Here is a 25,331-nt window from a genome sequence, read left to right on the forward strand (position 1 = left end):
CTAATGTGCAGTAATTCTCAAAGTTACTTGACTACAGAACTTATTTATAAAGTTTTCTGGAGGGATTAGTGTTTTGAGGAAAGATTAGGAGAGATAGGGGACTGGATCACAGCTTAATGGGGATATTATAAAGGGCATTGTTCTGATGTGGACTAGCTATGACATCACTTGCTATTGGTAATATTTGAAGACATATATGTTTAAAATTTATCTTATGTCTACTGAATCAGTCATCTAATGGTAGGGTAGGAGATAACTTTATTTTAAATAAGTGTCACAGGCAATTCTCATGCAGAGTTGGGTTAGGAACCTCTTGAAATTGTAACTTCCTAGTTCACTGTGAAATGTGATGCCATAATCTTTTCATAAAGCTCTTTCTATTCCCAACACCCGCTTCAAAGAATTCCTCACTTCTGAGTTCCTAAGACTGTAGATCAGGGGGTTGAGCATGGGATTGAAAAGGCTATGAAACAGCAGGAGATATTTCTTCTGTTCCTTGGGGTTTCCATACTTGGGCCCAACATACATGATCATGGCTGTGCCGTAAAAGAGTCCAACCACACAGAGGTGGGAGGAGCAGGTGGAGAAGGCTTTTCTTTGACCTTCCCCTGGCTGGATCCTAAGGATGGCACAGAAGATGCACATATATGAAACTATAATAGAGGACAAGGGTCCCACCAGCACAGAAATTGCTCCAGCCAAAACCATGTTTTCATTGATGAAAGTATCTGCACAGGCAAGTTTGAGTACAGCCATGATTTCACAGAAAAAGTGGTTGATCTTCTGGGGCTTACAAAGGGGTAAAGGTAGAAGCAACACTAGATGAATCAAGGCTAGAAAGACTCCAATGGCCCAGGAAGTCACTGCTAGGGAGATGCAGAATCTCCAGCTCATGACGACAGTGTAACGTAGAGGGCGGCAAATGGCCACATACCGGTCATAGGACATCACCACCAGGAGAAGACATTCTGTGATAGCAAATGTCAGGTAGAGAAAGGTCTGCATCATGCAGCCAGCAAAGGAGATGGGCTTGGCTGGATCCAGGAGGTTCACCAGCATCTGGGGCACCGTGTTGCAGGCATAGGCGATGTCGACGACAGCCAGGTGTGAGAGGAAGAAGTACATGGGGGTGTGCAGTCTGGAGTCCAGGGAGATGAGCCCCAGGATGACCCCATTCCCCAGCAGGGTGAGGACATAGAACAGGGAGAAGAGCCCAAAGAGAAATACCTGAATCCTTGGGCCAAGTGGAAACCCCAGGAGCAGGAATTCAGTGATGGTTGTTACATTGTCTCCCATATCGCTATGATGGAGGAAAACGAGTTTATGTTCACAGTTTAAAAAAAGCATTTAAAAACTGATTTATTTTAACTTCTTTAAAATAAATATCCTTTTTATGGGGGCAGAAAAGCATTCAGAGACAGCTGCAATGCACTTTTGTGTCTTTAAATGAATGTTTAAAGGCCTTATTTGGTAACTCTAAAATGAAATTTATAAATATATATATATATATATATATATACACACGCACACATATGTTTTGCATTTTTGGTATTAAGATTTTTAACAGAGGCCAAAAGTTCAAAATAAATAAGCTACTGCATGTTACTCTAATACATGATTTTTGTTTGATTTGGTAAACTATCCAATATTCCTTAAATTCTGCTTTTAATTTCTTACGTTATGCAGACTTCTTATCTGTTATTTTTTCAGAAAAAATGAATGCTAGCTGAAACAGCTGCCAAAGTCTTAAAACTGCATTAAGTGTAACCTTAAGTTAGAATAATTTATTTAGGGCAGGGTGGACTAGGTTAGCTAGACCATCAGCCAAAACCACCACCACCCATTCACCTCTTACTGGCTATCTAAACACATTTTTCACTTCTGCACTGTTAGTGTACAACAAATATTTTACAAAAATCTTCTCTTATTCAAGTGTAAAAGACTTATTTCAGCCTAAAATCTTACATTTGTCACTTAGTTTTTAACAATTCATATCTAGATGAGCATTTATGTGAATGACAGAGTAGATTTGCAGTGTCATCACCTAACCATGAAAACAGGTCAATAACTTTTGTTGGAATTTGGCTTAATATTGGTAAACACTCTAGAATTCACAGTTGTGAGCACTGCCTCTGCAGATGACTGGCAACAGCTAGTTGGTCTATGAGAAGAGCTACAGATAGGATCTCTGAATTCTCTGGGAGATTGAACTAAATCATCTTTGATTTCCTCAACAAAATGTGAGCACCAGCATGATATTGATCTTTAGTGATCAAAACTCTGAGCTCCTGCTCATTGCTCTAACCCTGTGTGGCCTCACAAGAGATGAGTGATTAGTACACAATCATTTGCACACTTATTTATTTGACTTACCTTTATATGTGACACTCTATGCCTGTTTTCTTAAAAGAAAGGGTTGGCTTTTCTTGGGAATATTAAATGTTTACACCAAGTCATTTTCACACACATATCTCTTCATCTTAAAAAATAACTGTCAGTCAAAAATAGCCATTAACATATGAATTATATTAATATATTGATTCTACCCTATTTATGACCAATAATATTTTTTACAAATATCATGATATTATCTAAACTATTGGCGAGCAGAATTTGAGCATCAAAAGAATAAAAACGTACTTTTGCATGGTAGTAAATGTGAAAGTCAAAGCTCCCAAGCAGTGGAAATGATGTTTGATCCTCTTTGACCAGAGCTCCCAAAGGCAATTAGGAAACCTGAGGTTCTAGAGATGGCTGTTGCGTGAGGACCTGAAAAATCTTCCTGCTGGAAAGGGAAACATTCCTGCAGGGCAGCTGGATGTGCTGAGGGCAGTGGAAGCCTTGCTGCTTGTCTGAGGACTGCCAAGCAAGGATCTTGGCTCTTCATGTTGTCTTTGAGAAGGGAAGGCTTTATTCATTCATCACCTCCACAGGGCACCCTCCCAATTGTCATGAGAACTTCCTGTAGTGCATGAGAAAATAGGTCTCAGTCGCACCACTTGGATTTCTATAGAGACATGAAGAACCCAAACATTGCTATTCTTCCAGCAGGTACAGGAGTGAGCTTGTGTCTGCACAGACATAGAGATTGTGAGATAGAGGTTAAGGCAAGCACAGGAAAGCCCTCCATAATTAATAGGCTACACCCATGTGAAGTCACACCCTAGGACCATATGAGTGTTACAGCTACCCAAATATATGAACTTTTCACTTTTAGTGTAATCTGATTTCCCAGCTACCCTGAAACTAGTAGAAGCATAAACTTGAATTCCAAGGTCTTAATTATTAGAGCATTTTATTTTTTGGTTCTTAATTATTTTTATTTTTATTTATTATAGGGATATAATAGTTATATATCTTTATAGGGTACATGTAATGTTTTGATACAGGCATACAATGTGAATTAATCAAATCAGAGTATCCTCACTGTATCCCCTCTCACTGCTACCCTTCTCAGCCTCTAGTAACTGTTTTAATACTCTGTTTCCATGAGGTCAGTTGTTTTTTATATTATCTCCTGCACATGAGTGAAAATATGTGAGATTTGTCTTTCTGTGCTTGTCTCATTTAACATAATGGTCTCCAGTTCCATCTATGTTGTTGCAAATGGCAGGGTTCATTCTTTTTTGTGGCTGTATAGTATTCCATTGTGTGCATGTACCACCATTTCTTATCTATTCATCTGCTGATGGCCAGTTAGGTTGATTCCAAATCTTGGCTATCATGACTAATGCTGCAATAAACGTGGGAGTGCAGAGATATTTTCAGTATGCTGAATTCCCCTTCTTTGGATATATACTAAGCAGTGGGATTGCTGACTCATATAGTAGGTCTATTTTTAGTTTTTAATGATCTTGTGAATGATAACTGTTCTCCATAGTGGTTGCATTAATTTACTTTCCTACCAACAGTGTGCAAGGATTCTCTTTTCTGCACATCCTTGCCAATATTTGTTATTGCCAATCTTTTGGATAAAAGCCACTTTAATTGGGGTGAGATAAGTCTCTGTAGTTTTGATTTACATTTCTCTGATGACTAATGATATTAAGTATTTTTTCATATACCTATTTGCCATTTGTCTTCTTTCAAGAAATGTTTATTCAGATCTTTGATTTTTTTTTCCTATTGAGTTGCTGGAAATGCTTTTGTGTTCTAGTTATTAATACCTCATCAAGCAGATAGTTTGTAAATATTTTCTCCCATTCCCTTTTTTGATTGTTTCCTTTGCTGTGCAGAAGCTCGTTAGCTTGATGTGATCTCATTCGTCCAATTTTTCTCCGGTTGCCTGTGCTTTGGCAGTGTTGCTCAAGAAATCATTGTCCAGACCGATGTCCTGAGGCATTTCCCCCAATGTTTTCTTTTAGTAGTTTCATAGTTTCAGGTCTTAGATTTAAGAATTTGATTTGATTTGATTTTTGTATATGGTGAAAGATAGGGTTCTGTTTTCATTCTTCAGTATATGGATATCCAATTTACACAGCACCACTTATTGAAGAGATTGTCCTTACCCTGCTGTACATTCTTGGCACCTTTATTGAAAAATAAGTTCACTACAGATCTGTGTATTTATTTCTGGATTCTCTATTCTGTTGCATTTATCTATGTGTCTGTTTTCTGCCAGTGTTTTGATTATTACAGCTCTATAGTATAATTTGAAGTTAGGCAATGTGATTCCTCTAGTTTTGTTGTTTTTGTTCACTATAATTTGGGCTATTCTGGATCTTTTACGGTTCCATACAAATTTTGGGATTATTTTTCCTATTTCTGTGAAGACTATAATTGGTATTTCGATGGAGTTTGCATTGAATCTGTAGATTGCTTTGGTTGGTATGATATAAGCATAAAATCCAATATATAAGCATAAAATATCTTTCCATTTTTTTGTGTCCTCATTTAGTTCTTTCTAAAATGTTTTATAGTTTTCATTATAGAGATGCTTCACTTATTTGATTGAGTTTATATCTAGGTTTTAAAAAATTTTTTAATTTGTGTAAAATGATGTTATTCTCTTGTTTTATTTTCCAGTTTGTTTACTATTGGTGTAAAGAAATGCTACTGATATTTGTATGTTGATTTGGCATCCTGCAACATTAATGAATTTAGCAGTTCTAATAGTTTGTGTGTGTGTGTCGAATCTTTATGTTTCTCTACATATAACATCATATCATCTGACAATAAGGATAATTTGATTTCTGTCTTTCCAATTTGGATGTCCTTTATTTCTTTCTCTTGTCTGATTGCTCTATTTAGAAATTCCAGCAGTGTGGTGAATAACAGTGTTGAAAGTGGGAATCCTTGTTTTAGATCTTAGAGAAAAGGCTTTCAGTTTTACCCCATTCGGTGTGATACTAGCTGTGGGTCTGACTTGAGTGGATTTTATCATGTTGAGGTAATTTCCTTCTATAAACAATTTTTGAAAGTTTTTATCATGAAGGGGTGTTGAATTTTAACAAATACTTTTTCAGAATCAATTGAAATGATTGTGTGGTTTTTGTCATTCATTCTGTTGAATCCCATTAACTAATTTGCATATATTGAACCATCCTTGCATCCCTGGGATGAATCCCACTTAATCATGATGAATAATCTTTTTAATGTGCTGTTAAGTTTGATTTGCTGGTATTTCACTGAGGATTTTTGCATCTCTATTCATCAGAGATATTGGCCTATCAAAGTTTTTCTTTGTTGTTGTTGTGCCTTTGTCTGGTTTTGTTAATCAGGGCGATAGAGGACTCATAGAATGAGCTGAAGAGTATTTCCTCATCCTAGATTTTTTGGAATAGTTAAAGTAGGATTGATATTATTTCCTCTTTGAATATTTGGTAGAATTCAGCTGTGAAGCTGTCAGGTTCTGGGCCTTTCTTAGATGGGAGAATTTTTGTTACCGCTCTGTCTCATAAGTTGTTATCAATTTCTTCACATTTTGGATATTTTTCAGATTCAATCTTGGTTGGTTGTATGTATCTAGGAATTTAGCCATTTCTTTTTTGTTTTCCATTTTATTGTCGTATCTTCTGTTATAGTCATCTCTAACGATCCTTTGGATTCCTGCAGTGTCAGTTGCAGTGTCTCCTTTTTTTATCTCTGATTTTATTTATTTGGATTTGAGTCTTGTCTCCTTTTTTTCTTAGTCTGGTTAAAGGGGTTTTAATTTTGTTCATCTTTTCACAAAATCAACTTTTTGTTTCATTTAACTTCTGATTTTTATTTCATTTATTTCTGCTCATTTATTTATTATTCCTTTTCTTCTACTAATTTTGGTTTTCATTTGCTCCTGTATTTTTAGTTCTTTGAGATGCATCACGTTGTTTGTTTGAAGCTTTTCTACTTTTTTGATGTAGGCACTTATTGCTATAAACTTTTCTGTATCCCATAGGTTTTGGTATATTGTGTTTTCATTTTCATTTGTCTTTTGAAATTTAAATAATTTTTTTCTTCACTGATGCATTGCTGATTCAGGAGCATATTATTTAATTTTCATATGTCTGTACACTCTCCAATGTTTCTCTTGTTGTTGTCTTTGAGTTTTATTCCATTTTGGTCAGAGAAATTACTTGATATGATTTCAAGTTTTTGAGACTTACTTTGTGGCCTAACCTATCACCTATTCTTGAGAATGTTCCTAGCATAAGAAGAATGTGAATTCTACAGCTTTTGGATAAAATCTTCTATAAATATATTTTAGGTCTATTTGACTTATGGTGTAGATTAAGTAGAATGTTTCATTGTTTATTTTCCATATGGATAATCTGTCCAATGCTAAAAGTGGCATGTTGAAATATTATTGTTTTCAGGTCTATCTGTCATTACTTTTTGATAATATTTTCTTTATAAATCTGGATGTTCCAATTGTATGCATATATGTTAAGAATTGTTTTATCCTCTTGCTGAATTGTCCTCATTATCATTATATGATAACTTTATAGTTTTTGACTTGAATTTTATTTTATCTAATAGAAGTATAACTACTCTTGTTCTTTTACTGTTTCTGCTTGCATGGAATAACTTTTTCTATCTCTTTATTTTCAGTCTATGTGTATCTTTATAGGTGAAGTGTGTTTCTTGCAGGAAGCATATAGTTGCCTCTTGTTTTTTATCCATTCAGCCACTCTGTGTCTTTTGATTGGATATTTTAGTCTGCTTACATTTAATAGTATTATTGATAGGTAAAGACTTAGTATTTCCATGTTGTTATTTGATTTCTGGTTGTTTGTGGTCCACTATTTTTTTCTTGCTTTCTTCCTTTCTTCCTTCCTATTTTCCCTTGTTAAAAGTTATTTTCCCTGGTAACATGTTTTAATTTCTATTTATTTATTTTTGGGGAGACAGAGTCTCAAGCTGTCACCCCGGATAGAGTGCCATGGTGTCACAACTCACAGCAACCTCAAACTCTTGGGTTTAAGCAATTCTCTTGCCTTAGCCTCCCAAGTAGCTGGGACTACAGGTGCCCACCACAATACTGGGCTATATTTTTGTTGAAATTGTCATTGTTGTTTTAGCTGGCCTGGGCCAGATTCAAACCCGCCAGCCTCAGTGCATGTGACCAATGCCCTACTCACTGAGCTATAGGTGCCACCCATAATTTCTTTCTTTTTATTTTTTATGTATCTTTTGTATGTTTTTTTATTTATGTTTACCATGAAACTTACAGAAAACACTTTGTAACCAATTAGTTGAAACACATGGAAGTCTGCTTAACAACCAACCAACCAACAATCAAAGAGGAATCTAATAGAAATTCTACCCTTTAACTCCATTCCCCCACTTTTTATCTTTTTATCAGTTCTAGCCATATCTTTTTATACTATCTATCTATCAAAAATTGTTGTTTTTGACGTGTGTATCTTTTAGTCTTCTATGTAAGATATAAGAGGTTTTTGCATGGCAACTGCAATCCTGGAATATTCTGTATTTATGTCCTGTTACCAATGAGTTGTATACTTTCACATTATTTCCTATTATTCATTAATGTCCTGTTGTTTCATATTGAACAATTACTTTTAGTCTTTCTTATAGGACAGGATCCACTAGCAAGCAGAGGGTGGTGATTTATTAAGAAAAAAACCAAGATCACTAAAATTTAAAACAGAAAAGCAGTAATGAAACCAATGAAACAAAGAGCTGGTTCTTTTAAAAGATCAATGACATGTACTGACCTCTAGCAAAACTTACAAAGAGTAGACACAAATTTAAGATATCATAATTAAACAAAGGATATCACTACAGACCTTGCTGCACATAACATGCTTTTATTAGCCCTTGGTAATAAAAGGATACCACAAACAAGTCTATACATACAAATTTGACAATTTAGAAAGGATGGACCACTTCCTAAGAACACTCAAGCTAGCTTAACTCACCTAATATGAATAACCCTATGAATATTAAATAAATTGAATTCATAATTTAAAATATTATGAAAAGTAATCTTCAGGCTTACATTATTTCACTGGAGAATTTTACCACATTAAGAAAAATTAACACCAATTAATCTTTCCTAGAAAATAGAAGAAGAGAGATAATTTTCTAATTAATTTTATGAAGCTATTATTATTCTGATGCCAGAACTAGAAAAATAAAACATTATAAAAAGAAGAAAACAAAGACCAATATCCCTCATGGATATAGAAGCAAAAATCCTTACTTAATATTCAAAAATAGACTTCCACAGTATGTAAAAGTAATTCTCCACCATGACCATGGGGGTTTATTCCAGAAATCCAAGGCTGGATAAATATCCGAACTCAATCAAAATAATCCACCATAGTAAGAAGGAAAAGAACAAAAATTACATGATCATATGAATTGAAGCATAAAAGCATTTGACAAAGCTTAATAACTATCCATAATAAAAGCTCTCTGAAGTTTAGGAATAGAGGGAAATTTTGTTCACTTGATAAAAAGCATCTTCAAAATGTTAACAAAGAGTCATGCACCACTCTATGACATGGATAAATCATAAGAAATGTGTAATTAGGCACATTTGCCATCATGAGAACATCATAGGGTGCATTTGCATAGACCTGGGTGCACAGCCCAGTATGCACGTCAGCTGTATGGTATAGTCTGCAGGTCATTGGCCACAGACTGCAGCATGTTACTGTTTTGCCTCCTTTAGGCAAACGTAACACAATGATAAGTATTGGTGTATCTGAATAGATCTAAACATAGAAAAATTACAATAAAAATATGGTTTCAAAGATAAAAAATGGTACACTTGCACTTACCATGAATGGAGCTTTCAGCAATTGTTCTGAGTAAGTCAGGGAGTGAGTGGTGAGTGTGAATAAAGGTGAAGAGAAGGCCTGGAATATTCTGTATGGTGCTGCAGACCTTAAAAACTCTCTGCACTTAAGCTACATACAATTTATTTAAAAAATGTCTTTCTTCAACAGTAAATCAACCTTAGATTATTATGTCATTTTAATATAAACTTTTAAATTTTTTAACACTTTGATTTGTTTATAATAACACTTAGCTTAAAACACACACTGTTCAGCTGTATAAGAATATTTTCATTCTCAATATCCTTGCCTTATAACCATAGCTTTTTTCCCCCTTTGGTTGCTTTTTATAGCTTAGCAGTTTCTCTAGATACTGCCTTGTATATGACATTATCACAGCCAATTGATGTCAGCTTTATAACAGTTTGAGTAAAGTATAGGAAACTTACATCATTTTATGTCTCTTTAATCCTCTCAGATTTAGAGTTTAATTGCCTTAGGTACATTTAGAATAACACTAGACATGCTATAGTTGTTTGGATCCTCAAACTTAATTAAAAAAATTAGACTCTATATCTATTAAAGTGAGCTTTCTAGAGCTGCCCCCAAAAGAAATCTGTCAAATAACCCATTTTGGCATTTATTTTTCCTTTACTGTCTTCATGTCAATCATAGATATGCTGATGTCCTGTTCACCCCAATATCTGGATGATCTGTGAATTCATTTCTAACAATCCATGTATTTCTTAATTACCAGTTTCTCCTGTTTTTTTTAATGTCAAGTAATATTTTTTAGAAAATATGCTGAAATTATAGACGACATAATGTAGAGATATCCAGAATTTTGCTTTTTTCACCCGGAGAACAATTAAATTTCTTGGAGATCACCTTGACCCTCTCAAGGCCTAGTTTTAACCTGTGTTATGGTAATTATCTTTCATTTTAATCTTTACTCTTTGGTCTAAGCCCCAACTTCTAGGGCACTGTGCATCTCCTAAGACATTGAATTTCTAGAGTCCTGAGTTTCCAAGTTGTTTACTAATATCTCCCAACCCTGACTGACTGTAAACTCCAATATTCTCCCAGGAATTTGTTAGCCTCCCATTTTCTGTTTGCTCCTAGTCTCCCAGAGGCTGCTCTCTACTAGATCTCTCCTTTCCTTAACTGACCTTCACAAACTTTCAAGAGGTACAAAAAGACCCAAATGGCACTTTCATGCGTATTTCCATGGCTCTTTCTCTATAGCTGTCTCTCTTATGATTCATCAACCCCTAATTCCCAATAAAACTAGCATCCTTGTACTCTGATCACCACTTCCTCTGGTCACCAAGAACACTAATCCCATATTCTGAGACCACAGTTCCCATACTCTTGTGCCAAATCCAGGCAGATTCCATCGTGGAAAATCTTGGGTAAATGTGGTATTTGCCTCATGTGCTTCAGTCCCCTTAAAGATCTCATACTTGACTTGGAATGAGAAAGTTCTTGTCTGATAAGACAAGTTTCTATATTTTGTGCAGATTATATAGTTTTTTATGGTGGGAGTATGAGTCTGATACACGCTGCATTGGTGTAACTAAGACACATACAAATTTATGTTTAATATAAAGCTATGTGATCTTTTTACACTTAAATTTTTAATTAAAAATTTAGTAGTTAAATGAAGACAATTAATGACCTAGTACACGGTCGGGGGTGGGGGAAGGGAAGAGCTGAGAGAGTGAAGGTGGGAGGGGTGGGGGGGTCACAGTATGTGGCACACCTTTTGAGGGCAGGACACAAATATAACAGGGTCTTATCTAACAAATGCAATCTTTTGTATGATTCTTTGTACCCTCAACAAATCCCCAATGATAAAAAAAAATTAGTAGTTGAAATATTACTGAGAATTTTTTTAAAAATTGATTTTATGAGAAATGAGGCTCTGTCAGGAATATAAAGTATGTTTTAGCAGTATTGGTCATTTCTCATGACATTGTGTGGTGGAAGCCCCTCCCTGTGTGCATCATTAGTGTGGTTTGAGAAGCCAAGTTTCTAGTATGTTACTATGTTCTATTACATATGAAGGCTCCTCGATTTACATAGGGGTTGTGTCCCAATAAACCCATAGTAAATCAAAAATATAAATTGAAGATACATGTAATCTACCTAAGCCACTGAATATCATAGCTCAGCCTAGCCTACCTTAAGTGTGCTAACAACACTTATACCAGCTTACATTTGGGCAAAGTCATCCAAACTCTCACTAGTCATCATTATCCCCTAGGATTCCTACTTCTCTTCCTTTGAATGTGACATTTATCTCAGGAGAGAATAACTTATGTCTCTGTCTTCTTCAGATTACAGCTTACAATTTATATGACTCTAATCTTGACAATTTCTTCAATATGTTTCCACTGTCTAGAAGTTCTGAAACTGATGATCAAGTGTTGCTCCGTTGGGTGGCAAATAGAAGCCATTGGAATTAGTTTTCATTTATCCCAACACATTTTGATCTACATAAAGCTGACATGTTAATATTTCAGAAATGCAAATGATAGTAATTCCTTCAAATATACTTTATTAGTGAAAAGCAGAGCCAGCACATTAAGCGATCTGATGGTAGAGATAGAGGAACCACAGGCCATAAAAAAAGTGTGAAACTGTAGCACATCATCTTTTTAAGATTACTTTATAATGATAACCAGATGAGATAATACTTTTAAAATAATTTATACTTTTCTTTATATTCCCTAATTCAATCTCTAGCAATATTTGGCCCTTAGGTAAGTCTCTCATTCAATTCAATATACATAAAAGTTTTCTACTCTTAATAGTCCATTTGCCAGAAGAATACCTATATTAATGCTTAACTTATGTTCTTCCGATTAAAGACCATATAATCCCAGTGGACATATAAGACTTAATGCATTACCTAGTTGAGAAGAAATATTAATATAAAGCAATGATTAAATGCTAAAATGATGAGTAAAAATTAGACATGGGATATAAATTTCATAGACAGGAAAATCCAGGGGAGAAGAATGGAGAAGCATATTAGAATTTGATAAGGAAAGAGGAATTAAATTTCGCTGGAAAGTTTTTTTCCCTTTTTCCCAAACATAGATGTGGTGACAACATTGTCTGAATGTTTGTCTTCTTTTGACACTTTCTCAGTTTTATGTGTTCTTCTCATTTACGACTCCTTAATTTCTAAAATAGATTTTTATTTTTTCATTTGTGTGCTGCCAAAATAGCCTGGTAAATTCCGAATTAAGTATCCTACCAGTTTTAGCATCACACTTGTGTACTGCCAATAGCATAATTTCTATTATGTGATGCTTTTTACTCAAAATACCCAGACTCTCCTGACTAGTTATACATCAGAAAGCTCATGTAAACCTCAAACAATCTTAAACATGTGAATTACATTTCTGTTTCACAAATTAAGACTGTAGAACAATGATAGTTTTTATTTAAAATTATGAAGGGCACAAGATAAAGACAGCTGAAGAATTCATGTCATATACTATCATATCATATCATATCAAAAGGTCATGTCATATAAAATATTTTAAAGAATGCTACATAGGAATTTAATGTAAAAATGAACAAAGTAGTATTACATGTGGAAACTGGCTGTCAGTGCAAACTGTATAAATCATATGTTTATAATTGTGATCTAAAAAAAAAGTTTCTGAGAGAGAAGAATGAGACAAAACCAGATTGAAGACTTTGGACAAAATTATTGGCCTAAAGCTTTTAACCATGTTGCTAATCTACCAACAGTTAATTTCCTAAGATCAAAAGAACAAAGATTATCAAGGAAAGAAAAAAATAGAAGAGGAAGAGTGAGGAGGAACTTCTGGAAGGGAAAAGTTGCTTTTACCTGGTATATGTCAAGGGGTATAGTAGGCAGAATGTCAGGATGTTCATGGCAAAACAACAAAGTATCTTCAGGAGGTGGAAGATCTGAGTTTCCTTCTATTTTTAGGATCATCCCTACCTGCCTCTAAGAAAATATAAAGTGTCATGATACTAGTTCAGATGTTCTTGAAAATAAATCAAGCATCCCAGAAACCCTACAGGAAGGAGTATCTGAGGGAATCAGGAAAGAACCTCTAATGGCTTCTGCAAAATCCTGGTGGACAGTCTGAGCAGACCTCTACCCAATGTGGCTTCAGGAAAACTCCTGAACTAAAAATAAGTTGTGGCTGGGAAGTGACAAATTCTCTGGTTCATGGACTTTGACACTGAGAGCTCATCTCCCTTTTCCTTTGTAAGCACTTCAGGTGTGAAATAGAACTAAAGTCTGGGCTTCAGCTCATCCCCATAACCTATTGTACAGTCATGTCACTAATAACCACACCAAATTGGAGCTTATAGACCAAAATGACTAGAAATCTATAAAAAATTAAAAATAGTAATTGCTTTACAATATCTATGTAAACAAATATTTTAACAGACCACCATGAAATGAATGTAAAAAAAATGTGAACTAAAATATCACATTTATTACTTCCATTTGATGATGGAGTACTTCTATGCATGTCAAATTTATGCTTTAATGAATCTGATGGTTCAGCTCCTCCAGGCATTACAGGCTACTTGATCACTTAGAGACCATGTTTGGGCACAGAGTTTCTACCGAGGTTCAGCACCAAGCCAGAAGCTGCATCTCAAAAGATAAGAGTTATTTTTACAAGAGAAAAAGATTTTACTCCAAGAAAGAGATGTTTATCTGTAGATGTTTCTATATGTCAGTTCAGCAAACATATTCCTCAGTTCCAAGGCTTCTGGATTTTTTATTATGTCAATCTCTGTTAAATTTCTTTGATAATTTTCAGATTTTCTTTTCTCTGTTGCCCAGGAGATCACTGAGTTTTCTTAAAACTGCTATTTTGAGTTGTTGATCGGAGAGCTCACAAGTCACTGTCTCATTAGGGTTGATCACTGGATTGTGGCTTTGTCCTTTGGTCATGGTTCCATATTTGCTGTTGTTTCTCGTGAGTATAAATTTTTTTTGGTAGGATATGAAAGGATAAGTTTATTTTATATTAGAGAGAGGGAAGAAGGTGGTGGGAAGATATGAGAAAGAGAGAATTATGAGTCTTGTAGGTGTATTTCTGTATCTTTGCATTGAAGAGCTGGAATTTTATTCCAGTTTTTTCTGTCTGCCTTGCCTTGGCTTTTATTAATTATTTTCTTTTTATTTATTTCAAATTAATATGAGGATACAAATTTTAAGGTTACATTGTTCTCATTTCCAAGATAAAGTTCAAATTATAGCTGAGCCTTTCACCCAGGGGCGTGCTGCACACCTTCACTTTGTAAACATTAGGCAAGATCTTGCCCGTTGCCCTCCCTCCTCCAGCAATCACCCTCTCTCCTCCCTTTTCCTTCCTCTCCCCTCCCCCTTGCTAGATTATATTTGTGTTTTTATCATTTGTGGGAGTATGTAATTGTTTATATATTGATTTCATGTTAGTATTGAGTATATGGGACATTTTTTGTCCATTCTTGAGATACTAAGCAGAATGTCTTACAACTCCATCCAGGTAAACATAAAAGTTGTAAAGTCTCCATCTTTTATTTATTTAGAGACAGAGTCTCACTATGTCACCCTTGGTAGAGTGCCGTGTAGAGTGCTGTGGTGTCACAGCTCACAGCAACCTCAAACTCTTGGGCTTAAGCAATTTTCTTGCCTCAGGCTCCCAAGTAACTGGGACTACAGGTGCATGCCACAACACCTGGCTATTTTTTCTTGCAGTTGTTATTGTCGTTTAGCTGGCTTGGGCCAGGTTCGAACCTGCCACCCTTGGTGTATGCGGCTGGCTCCGTACGGGAGCCTCTCCATCTTTTCTTATGGCTGAATAGTGCGACATGGTATACATAGGCCAGTTTGTTGATCCATTCATGGGTTGATGGGCACTTGGGTTGCTTACACGACTTGGAAATTATGAGTTGAGCAGCAATAAACATACTGGAACAAAAGTCTTTGTGGTAAAATAATTTTTGTTCTTCTGGGTAGATACCTAGTAATGGAATTGCTAGGGTCGGGATTAGGGCTAACCTTAATTAATTTCTTACTAATTATTTTTGCTTAGTAAATCTTTACTACTAGGTTACTTCTTCCTTTTAACCTCTAGGTGGCACATTAAGGCCCGGTTGGGCCTCAGATTTAGCAACAGTTTGGCCACTCTCTGTCCTGTATCAGGGAGATCCCAAAGAGATTATCCCAGCGCCGGGGAAAGGATGGATCATGTTTTATGGCCAGGGGACCAGGAGAACACACTTGCTGAGGCACAGCGCTGTTGTACAGCTGCTCTGACTTGGCATCTATTTGGCTGAGTGACAGGGCAGACCTTCCAGGGCTGGGAATGGTAGATCCCCTCTCCCACACATTGCCTTTCTCTGCCAGTCTTCATGGGTATTTCTCCCTTCCGACAGTGATGATGCTTCCCATGGGTTCAGGTCAAAACAGATCATCTGCCAGAGAACCCAGGAAGGTGGAGAAGCTGCTTAGTGCTGCTTGGTGCTTGGGGTTCAGGGTTGGGGGTACTTATTGCTGTTTGGAAGCACAGGGGTTTTCCTCTCTTCTGGTGCTCCGAAAACCGTCCCATCTTCATAGTCGAGTTCAGGGTTGAGGATGGTGAAAATCACAATGCTGTATATTTGTGTTTGGTTTTCTGTGTGTCTGTGTTGAGGATGAGCCTGGTTAATTCTCCATTGCCATTTTAGAACTGGAAGCTGGGGCTGGGGTTTTGAGCTAATCATTTTCTTTTTGTAAGCTGACCAGTGGAGTTGGAAGATGACACCTGTACATACATTTGTGAGTGTCACTTAGTGTTCCTAATTTCGACCTGCAGTGGCCACTAAATGTAAGAAATTTGTGTAGTAAATTAACAGTCTTTCCTCTGGTCCCATGGTCTAGTCCTGATCAGCAGTCCATTTCCTCTGTAGCTGAGGTCACTGTGACTTTCCAATATAAGGAGGCTGGATGACTAATTCCCGTTTCCAGCTTGGACTTCCATAGCAAAATTCACATCAGTATTTTCAATAAAATATAAACTAGTCTATTTAAAGCAAGAATATTTTGATGAAAGAGTTTTGAGCTTAGAGGACTATTAGAAGGGCCAGGTGAGTGACAGTTGGGATAAAACATGATTCTCCGTAAGGAAATTAGGAAGTGGAAGAAATCACAGGCTGACTGCCAGTGGTCTCAACGGCAACAGCATAAAATATAGATTTATTGAGATGTTAATTACATACCCTATAATCCAACCATCTGCAGTGTACTGTTCTGTCAGTGGGCTCCAAGTATCGAGCCCTGTGTTGGGTACCAAATCCAGGGACAGGTTCCTTGAAGATCTGTAGAACTGGCATGACTGACTGAAGAAATATAAAGTTAGGAATGGTGATAAAAAAAGAGACATGAGACACAGATTAGAATTTGCAAAGGTGGGAGCTCGGGGGACCACCACCTGTCCGTGGGCTCTGGTGAGTGGCCCTGAGACTTTGTTCCACACAGCTTTTATTGAAACCTCTTTGCCCAGGTGGTAAACTGAGGGAGGGAACAAAGATGCCAGTAGTTTCTCTGAGTGAGCTTTCAACTCCTATTGTTATTATTATTAACTTTAAGGATTTGAGCAGTTCTGGAGCATCTGAAACTTGAGCCTTGTGTGGGGGAAGCCTCCTGTCTGGAGTCACACACACAGATTCCTAAGGAGGTGGTAAGCTCTGCTAGTTCCCTGTGGAGTAAAACGCCACTGGTGTTAATCTCCTCTGAGGAATCGATGGGAGAGAGGCTTTTTCCTCTCATCACCACCACAGAGGATTTTCCTCTGCGATGAGGGGTGTTAAGCTTTCCTGCCCATATCTCAGGGCTTGAGCTATTCCCTTGGTCTCTTTAGCCAAATGCTAATCTCCACAATGGTATCTGCTTTCTCAGTTTAATAGGCAGGAAACTACCTAGGAGATGCATCTATTCTAGGTCTTGTCATAACCTCTTTTATGACTATCTACTTCGTCAGAGTGTTCACAGACTCAGCAGGGTTTTGGTGTAAGCTGTGTCCCCAGAGTTTCAGGAAAGGCTGAAAAATTGTTCAGCTAAGAAATTTATCAATGCCTGACTTAAAGGTAAACTAGCTGACTTCTCTGTTCTGATTCCTTCAGCTTACTTTTTGATTTTCCCTTTTTCTGGGGGTGCCCTCCTCTGCCAAGAATGGGGTCTTCAGTCCCCATTCTTCCTGCACTGTTCAATGGTTTTAGTATACTCATGGAATTTTAGAACATTTTCTGTACCTCTCCCTCTACATATTACTTATAGCCACAGTCCCCAGCTTGTGGATCTGAGACTGTACTGTACTGGTCCTGCCCAGTGAGAAGCCAGGTCGCACAGCAGGAGGTGCGTGGTGGTGAGTGTGCAAGCTCCATTTGCATTTAGAGCTCCTCCCCATAGCTGGCATCACTGCCTGGGCTCTGCCTCCTGTCCAATCAGCAGTGACATTACATTCTATACTGTAAACTGCCCATGGAAGGGATCTAGGTATGTGTGCTCCTTATGAGAATCTAATGCCTCGTGATCTGAGGGAAATGTAATGCATTTGAATCATCTCCAAATCATCTCCAAACCCGAGTCCGTGGAAAAATTGTCTTCTATAAAACTTGTTCCTGGTACCAAAATGGTTGGGGATCACTGCCTTATGGGGTAAAATACTTAATGTTCTCAGATAATATCTAACATTGGCCAACCACATAAATGTCTATGAAATTTTTTTTATATGTATCCTATGATACTTTTGAATACTGTTCAGACCTGATCTGGTTGTCTTACATTTTCTGATAAAAGTAAAATTTAGCATTCTATGAAACTGTTTAAATTTAGGAGAAACTGCTTCTCCTACTTTGATTTATATTTTCTTAGTCAGTACACAAGATATTATTTGTTATGGCTCATATCTTAAAAATAAGTCAATTAAAGGAGGAGCAGATGAGAGAACAACAATTTTACATCAGTGTACAGAAAGCCAGCCATTCTGTAGAGCAGTGGGAATATCTCCACAAAGAACTGCTCTCGTTCACTTTGTTACTTTTATACTTTCACAATAAAAGCAAGAATCAGCAATATTGTTAATCATCACGGTAAACATTAAACAGATTTCTCCTCATATGTTATAAGATTATAAAATATGTTCTTTTATCCTAAAGTGGTTGTATGTTCAAAGCATTCCTACTCTAGACTAGCTCCATAGTTAGCCAGTAAAAGAAACTCACTGTGTCCTTGACCGGGACCATGGTCCTTGAAAGGTCTAGTCTCTCAGCTTTATCTACCACAGAAGGCCTTACGTGTGAATGAACAGTTCTGAATGGTGGCACATGGGCTCATCCAGCCCTGCCAGGGCCTGTCCAGCAGTGCCCTGTGAGTAATGATCATTTAGGATAACACTGACTGACCTCCATCGCCTGGACCACATGCCTCAGGCAAGTGACCTGTGATTTCAGGGTGGTAATTCCCTGACAGGGTGCTTCTCCTTTGCACCCTGTGTTTGAGGAGTGTCTACCCACTTCCTTCACTTGTGCAAACTTCTGCACCCTATTGACACTTTGATCGTATGGGAAAGCCTACAAGTGCCTTCCAGATCTCTCCATTCCTTTCTGAAGTGACAGATAAATGGAAGTTGAAGTAGTCGTTAGACCCCAGGGGCTGGGAGACTATGTAAACACATTTTGGATTTTAAAATGTTAGGATTTTTACTGACCAATATCTAAACATAATGTATTTCTCAGATTAAATTATATAAAATGCTTTTGTATAAAAATTCTTTCATCTCTCTTACACACAACCTTTCTAGACAAAATGCCCACCTCAAAACAGTAAGTATGTTTTTTAAACACAAGGTTTGATTACTGAATTCAACCTGCTATGTGGCATAGCCCCTGCCTCTCCAAAGCTCTACACCGTCAGTGTTAGTGGAGGAAGCTCAGTTTCTTCACTATGTTTTGTGCTCTTGTGTGTCCTCATTTGCTCTCCCCACCACCCCCAGCCAGGCTTTGAGGTGAGACATACCAATGGTCACACAAGGAGTTCTGCTACTATGTCCCAGGGAACCCAAGTCCTGCCACTGTGTTCTGTGATAAGGTGGTGTCATAAATAAGCAAGACTGTTTAAGAATTTCCTCAAGAAGAGGCTCTGAAACTAAGGACTGAACTGAAGTATCTGAACTGGACTAAGAGCCCTAGGGCAGAAGGCCGTACAAAGGGAGGCCACATCTGGATCCCTGCTAACCTGGTTCCTGCTCTGGGGACCCTAACCTTGCAAACTGGGATTGTACTTCTCATGTGTGTATCAGGACACTGCCTCTGCCCAGAAGGCTTTATGTCAGCTTCAACTTATTGGCCAAATTCACACAGAAACTAGAGACAGCCTCCTGACTGTCTAAAGTAGTCAGAGAAAGGTTGACTGGGGCAGCAGTTGGGACTAACAGCCACGTTCACTCCTCCAGGCTGGCCTGGTCTTCTGATTGAGGTACACCCTGACCTCAGATTAATGTCATTGTTCTTGGTGCAATCTGGAAAATCTGACCCATTCAGGTTCATGATGGAGAAATGGTTTTGACTCCTGGTCAAAATCCCATGTGACCTTTCAGTCTGACTATGGGCAATCACAAACAGGTGACTCAGGCAGAAGCTGCCCTGACCTGGTGCACAGCCAGCACAGTTCCGTCTCTGAAAGGGAGCTGCAGTCAAGGGTCAGACCCCCCCCCCTCCCCGCCAGCCTTGCTTTAATATGGACCGTGTGTTCCTGGCTCATGCACCTACACTGGGAGGCCTGTTTACCTTGGGGACCTTTGGTAGAGACTATCCTCATCTGGGAAGTAGGACACAACTTGAAGACACTTTTTCTCCGCTGTGACTCAGTATTCTGTATTTTCTCACTCCTAGCCTTTTCCTCTCTCCCTCTCTCCTTGCCTCCCCTCCTATACTCTCAGATCCATCAAACAACAGCATTTTTGGTTTGGGGGCTCCATCAGCAGAGAGGTGATCCCAGCATCTGCACTGATCCACCTGATCTTTGCCCAGTGTGGTTCCATGGGATAAATGGAGCAGTGTGGGAGCTGGAACTCACTGGCTCAATCTCCAGCCTGTACTGTCACAGCAAATGACTAAAGCCTTGACTGGTCCCTTTTATTTTGGCTTGTTGCTTTATTTGACTACCACACACCTGCAACTCAGCTGATGTTTGAGTATAGAACTTTTATCCTGCAACTTTGCTGAATTGATTCATTCTACATAATTTAATTCTTAGCAAATTCCTTAGAATTTTCTACATATGGGATTATGTCACCTGACAATATAATTTTACTTATGCCTTTCCAATCTGAATGCCTTTAATTTCTTTTTATCGCTTAATTGCTCTGGCAAGAACATCTAGTACAACGGTGAATAGAGTCAGCAAGAGAGAATTTCGTTCATCTTGTTTCTTCTCTTATGAGGAATACATCCAGGCTTTAACGATTGTAATTTCTAGCTGTAGTTTTCTTATCTTCCCTTTATTCAATGGAAAAAGTTCCCTTATATTTCTAATTTATTAAGAATGTATGTGTGTGTGTATACATGTGTATGTATCATGAAAGAATGTTGAAAGTGGCAAATAATTTTATGTGTAATGAGTTGATTATGCTTTTTTCCCTCCCTTTATTTAATTAACATGGTATCTTGCATTGATTGAGTTTTAAACATTGAAACAAGCTTGCATTTCTGGAATAAATCTCAGTTGTATTTAACACTTTTAGTGTTTGCTGGATTTGGTTTTCTATTATTTGTCGAGGATGTTTATCTATATTCATAAGGAAATTGGTCTACCTTTTTCATTCCTTGTAAAGGCTTTGTTTCATTTAGGTGTCAGAGTAATACTAGCTTCACTGAATAAGGTGGAAATATTTCATTTTTTTATATTTTAAAAATTATTTTTGTGAATAAATAATGTTAGTTCTTTTAAAAATTATGTATAATTTACTCTCATAGCCATGTGAGTCCATGGCTCTATTTTGTAAAAGTTTTAAAATTACTAATTCAATTTTTTTTTAGTTACAAGTCTATTCAGCTTATCTGTTACATTTTGAATGACATTTGTAGATTGTGGCTTACTTGAAATTTTTCCTTTTAGCTATGTTTCTAATTGTTTGCATAGAGTTACTCACAGAATTGCTTTATGATCCTTTTTATATCTGTAAATTTGGTTATGATGTCACTTTAATGCCCAATTTTAATCATTGGCGTTCTTGTTCTTGATCTTATTATTTGTAAACCCAGCTAATTTTGTCAATTTTGTTGATTTTTTATTAAATGTTTCCTTTCATTGAGTTTATTACTTTTCTCACATCTATTTCATTTATGTTCCAATCTGTATTATTTTGTTCTTTCTGCTTGCTTTGAGTTTAGTTTTATTTCCTTTCAAAATAAGAGATTTGCTATAAAATTCTAAGAAAATGATGCAAATATCAGGGAAGGTTGCTTTTCCATCTCTTGCACTCTCTAACTAGGTGTGTCTCTCAGCACTGAAATTTAATCCAGAAACTGGGTTTGTACCCCATAGTGTTTTCAGTGGGGAGAGTAGTATAATTATAATGATATACTATTTTTTTTCACTTGAATTTTGTCCTCTTTTCAGAGTTAGAATTAGCACAATCACAATTTTTATATCAGACTTCTAATGGGAAAATTTGAGTTTTTGCTTTAGCAAAGCACATGTTTTAAAGCAGGCCCTACCCAGCCCACATTCTACACACCCTCACATGCACCTCTTCTTCTGCAGGGCTCTGAGGAAGGCATCCTTGACCTGAGCATTCCTCAGGCTGTAGATGAGGGGATTCAGCATTGGGTTAAAGAGACTGTGAAACAGAGACAGCATTTTCTCCTGTTCCTCTCGTTGCTTTGAGTCAGGCACCATATAGACCACCATGGCTATGCCAAAGAAGAGCCCAACCACGCAGAGGTGGGAGGAGCAAGTGGAGAAGGCCTTTCTGCGGCCCTCCTTTGACTGGATCTTGAGGATGGCCCAGAGGATGTGCGTGTAGGAGACAAGCATCAGGCAAAGGGGCACAACTAAGACAAAAACACTGCCAGCAAAGAGGACCACTTGGTTAACCCAGGTGTCAGCACAGGCCAGCTTGAGGACAGACAGGATTTCACAGAAGAGGTGGTTCACAGCCCGGGGCCCACAGAAGGGCAAACTTAGAAGGAGAATTACATGTACTAGGGACACAATAAACCCACATGCCCAGGAAGTGACGGCCAAGATGGCACACACTCTCCAGCTCATGATGATAGTGTACTGGAGAGGGCAGCAGATGGCCACATACCGATCATAGGACATGGCCACCAAAATCAGGCACTCCGTAGCAGCAAAAGCCAAATACAAGAATGTCTGCACTATGCATGGGACAAAGGAGATGGTCCTTTTCTGGTTCAGTAGATTCGCCAGCATCTTGGGGACATTGTTGGAAGCATAGGACATGTCGAGTATGGCCAAGTGTGAGAGGAAGAAGTACATGGGGGTGTGCAGTCTGTGGTCCAGAAGGATGAGTCCCAAGATCACACCATTTGCCAGGAGGCTGAAGACATAGAAGAGGGAGAAGATGCAGAGGAGGAGGAGCTCCATCTTCACACCTAGCTGGAAGCCCACTAGGATGAATTCTGAGACCCATGACTGGTTGCCTCCCATTCCCAAAGGACAGTCTGTTGAGGGATGAAGTGTCTCAGGAAGGTCCGAACAGGAGAGTCAATGAAAATTCGGGTCACTTATCTGAAACAGAGCTCAGAGAAAGGTCATATATTCTTATTAGGCAGTACCCCCACCCCTGACTTCCCAAGACTTGCTGTTTTCTGAAACAAACTTGTAGAAAAGTGTCAAGAATTTTGCAAACTCCTATGTTTGCAGAATCCACTTCATGCAGATTAGCAAAGGTCTACATTCTTTTCTTATTTGTTTTATTCTCTTTCTTTTTATATACCCTTTTTTTGAATTATTTCAAATTAAGGGTAAACATCATGCCTGTTTACTCCTTAATTCCTCAGTTTTCACCAGAAAATAAAATCATTCAGTAATTTGACCACAGTGTAATTATTAAAATTAGGAAATTTGATATTGACTTATTTCTTTTCTCCACTATCCAGTATTATCCCTCCACTCCCACCTATCCAGGGCCTCATCCAAGATCACACATTGTATTTAAGATCTTTACTCCTTGCATCTGTAATATTAATACCTAGTCTCTTTATGCCTTTCCAGATATTGATATTTTGAAGAGTATACAGCAATTATGAATATTGCACAAACTTGGAATGTATAATGTTCCTCATGTTCTTATTCAGATTATTCACTTTCCACAGGAAAAAATAGCATCCTCCTGTGTGCATTCTGAGTAAGTGTGTGATGGTAATTTGTCCCATTACTGGTGAAGCCAGGATGGATCACTAGGTGAAGATGGCACTTCCCGTCATGTATAATTGTTTCCACTGTATAATTGTTTCTCTCCCCTAATTATATTCTGGAGCATTCATTAAGATTATGAGAACTTGTTCCTCAAAGTTTCTGTCAGTCACTGGTTTTAGCATCCATCAACTATCTTGCCTGACTCAATTAGTAATGGTGATTGAGAATGGATTGTTCTGACTCTATCACTGATTTTACATTTATTAGTTGCAATTTTGGTATAAATAAAAGCTCTATCTGTGTATCTGTCATCTATCTATCCATTCATCTATAAGTATGGACTCAGACTTTTTTTATTCAATGAGTTATATCCTTCATTATTATCATTTTATTTCTGATGTTTAATTTTTCTGCTTGTAGACCCTCCAGCTTGCTCGTCTGTTCTTTAACATGTTCCTGTCATTATTGAGCACTTCCTTCCTCTGATGTGATCATATATTTTATGCTCATGTTGTACATTCTTCACTTCAGCTGCAAAATAGCCATTTCTCTCTAAAGATCTAATTACTTTTAATGAAGAAGGATTTTCATAAACCAATATCTGGATTTTATTGGATTTTTAATAATTTATATTTTTATCATTATAATTTACATTTTATCATGAGGAGCTTATTTTGTTATTCTCAATTAAAAGTAGGAGCATAGAATTTGAGAAGGTACACAAATTCTTACAGGGTATCATGCATTCCTAAGATGACTTCTGAACACAGAATGCAACTTAACTGACTTCTTTTAGGGAGTCACATCTATTTCATTAAATTAACATTAGCCTTGAAGGAAATAGTCTTGATATTATTTATTACTTAATTACCTATCATATTTGTAATCATATCATAATTGTATCATATTTGTAATCCTAATAACTTATTAGTCATCATGTTTTTATTATGTCATTTTTGTTCTAATTTAGACTCTTGAACATTTTAGATTTAGTGCAGGTCATTGTGTAAATAAGGTGGTACCAACCTTATATGAGATTTTCACATCACGTTTTAAAATCTTAGAAAAACATTATGACTGTTTGTTAAGCTTAACTATTGTTGGTATATAAAAAACTCACTGATTTGTGAGCATTGATTTTGTATCCTGAGACGCTACTATATTCCTTGATCACTTCTAAGAGTTTTGTAATTGAGTCCTGGTTATCATATCACCTGCAAAGAGTGAAAGTTTGATCTCCTCTGATCCTATTTGTACACCCTTGAGTGCCTTCTCTTGCCAGATTATGATGGCTAAGACTTCCATTACAATGTTAAAAAGCAGTGGAGACAATGGGCAACCTTGCATGATTCCTGATCTGAGTGGAAATGTTTTCAATTTTACTCCATTCAATACGATATAGGCTTGGGTTTGCTGTAGATGGCCTCTATCGGTTTAAGAAATGTCCCTTCTATACTAATTTTCTTAAGTGTTCTGATCACTGACAAAAGGATGCTGGATATTATCAAAAGCTTTTCTTCATTAATTGAGAGAATCATATGGTCTTTGTTTTCTATTTTGTTTGTGTGATGTATTCTATTTATAGATTTATGTCAACCAACCTTGGGACCCTGGGACAAAACCCACTTGGTCATTGTGTGTAATTCTTCTGATGTGTTCCTGGATTCTGTTTGCTAGGTTCTTATTGAATA

The 25,331-nt window shown here is 37.2% G+C and overlaps 2 protein-coding genes across 2 annotated transcripts; both read right to left on the reverse strand.

The window, feature by feature from the left end:
- Positions 1 to 290: 290 nt before the first annotated feature.
- LOC100958820 (olfactory receptor 2A7) lies at positions 291 to 1,365 on the reverse strand. The gene has a single exon (XM_003791533.2). It carries the CDS (start codon positions 1,345 to 1,347, stop codon positions 364 to 366), a length of 984 nt encoding a protein of 327 aa, XP_003791581.1. The 5' UTR covers positions 1,348 to 1,365; the 3' UTR covers positions 291 to 363.
- A 20,630-nt stretch (positions 1,366 to 21,995) lies between these two features.
- On the reverse strand, positions 21,996 to 22,929 carry LOC100961432 (olfactory receptor 2A2-like). Its single transcript, XM_003791618.2, has one exon. The coding sequence runs from the start codon at positions 22,927 to 22,929 to the stop codon at positions 21,997 to 21,999; it is 933 nt and encodes a 310-aa protein (XP_003791666.1). The 3' UTR covers position 21,996.
- Between the last annotated feature and the right edge of the window lie 2,402 nt (positions 22,930 to 25,331).

This window comes from Otolemur garnettii, unplaced genomic scaffold (assembly GCF_000181295.1).
Source record: "Otolemur garnettii isolate 467f Iridium unplaced genomic scaffold, OtoGar3 scaffold00049, whole genome shotgun sequence".
Classification (NCBI taxonomy): Eukaryota; Metazoa; Chordata; class Mammalia; order Primates; family Galagidae; genus Otolemur; species Otolemur garnettii.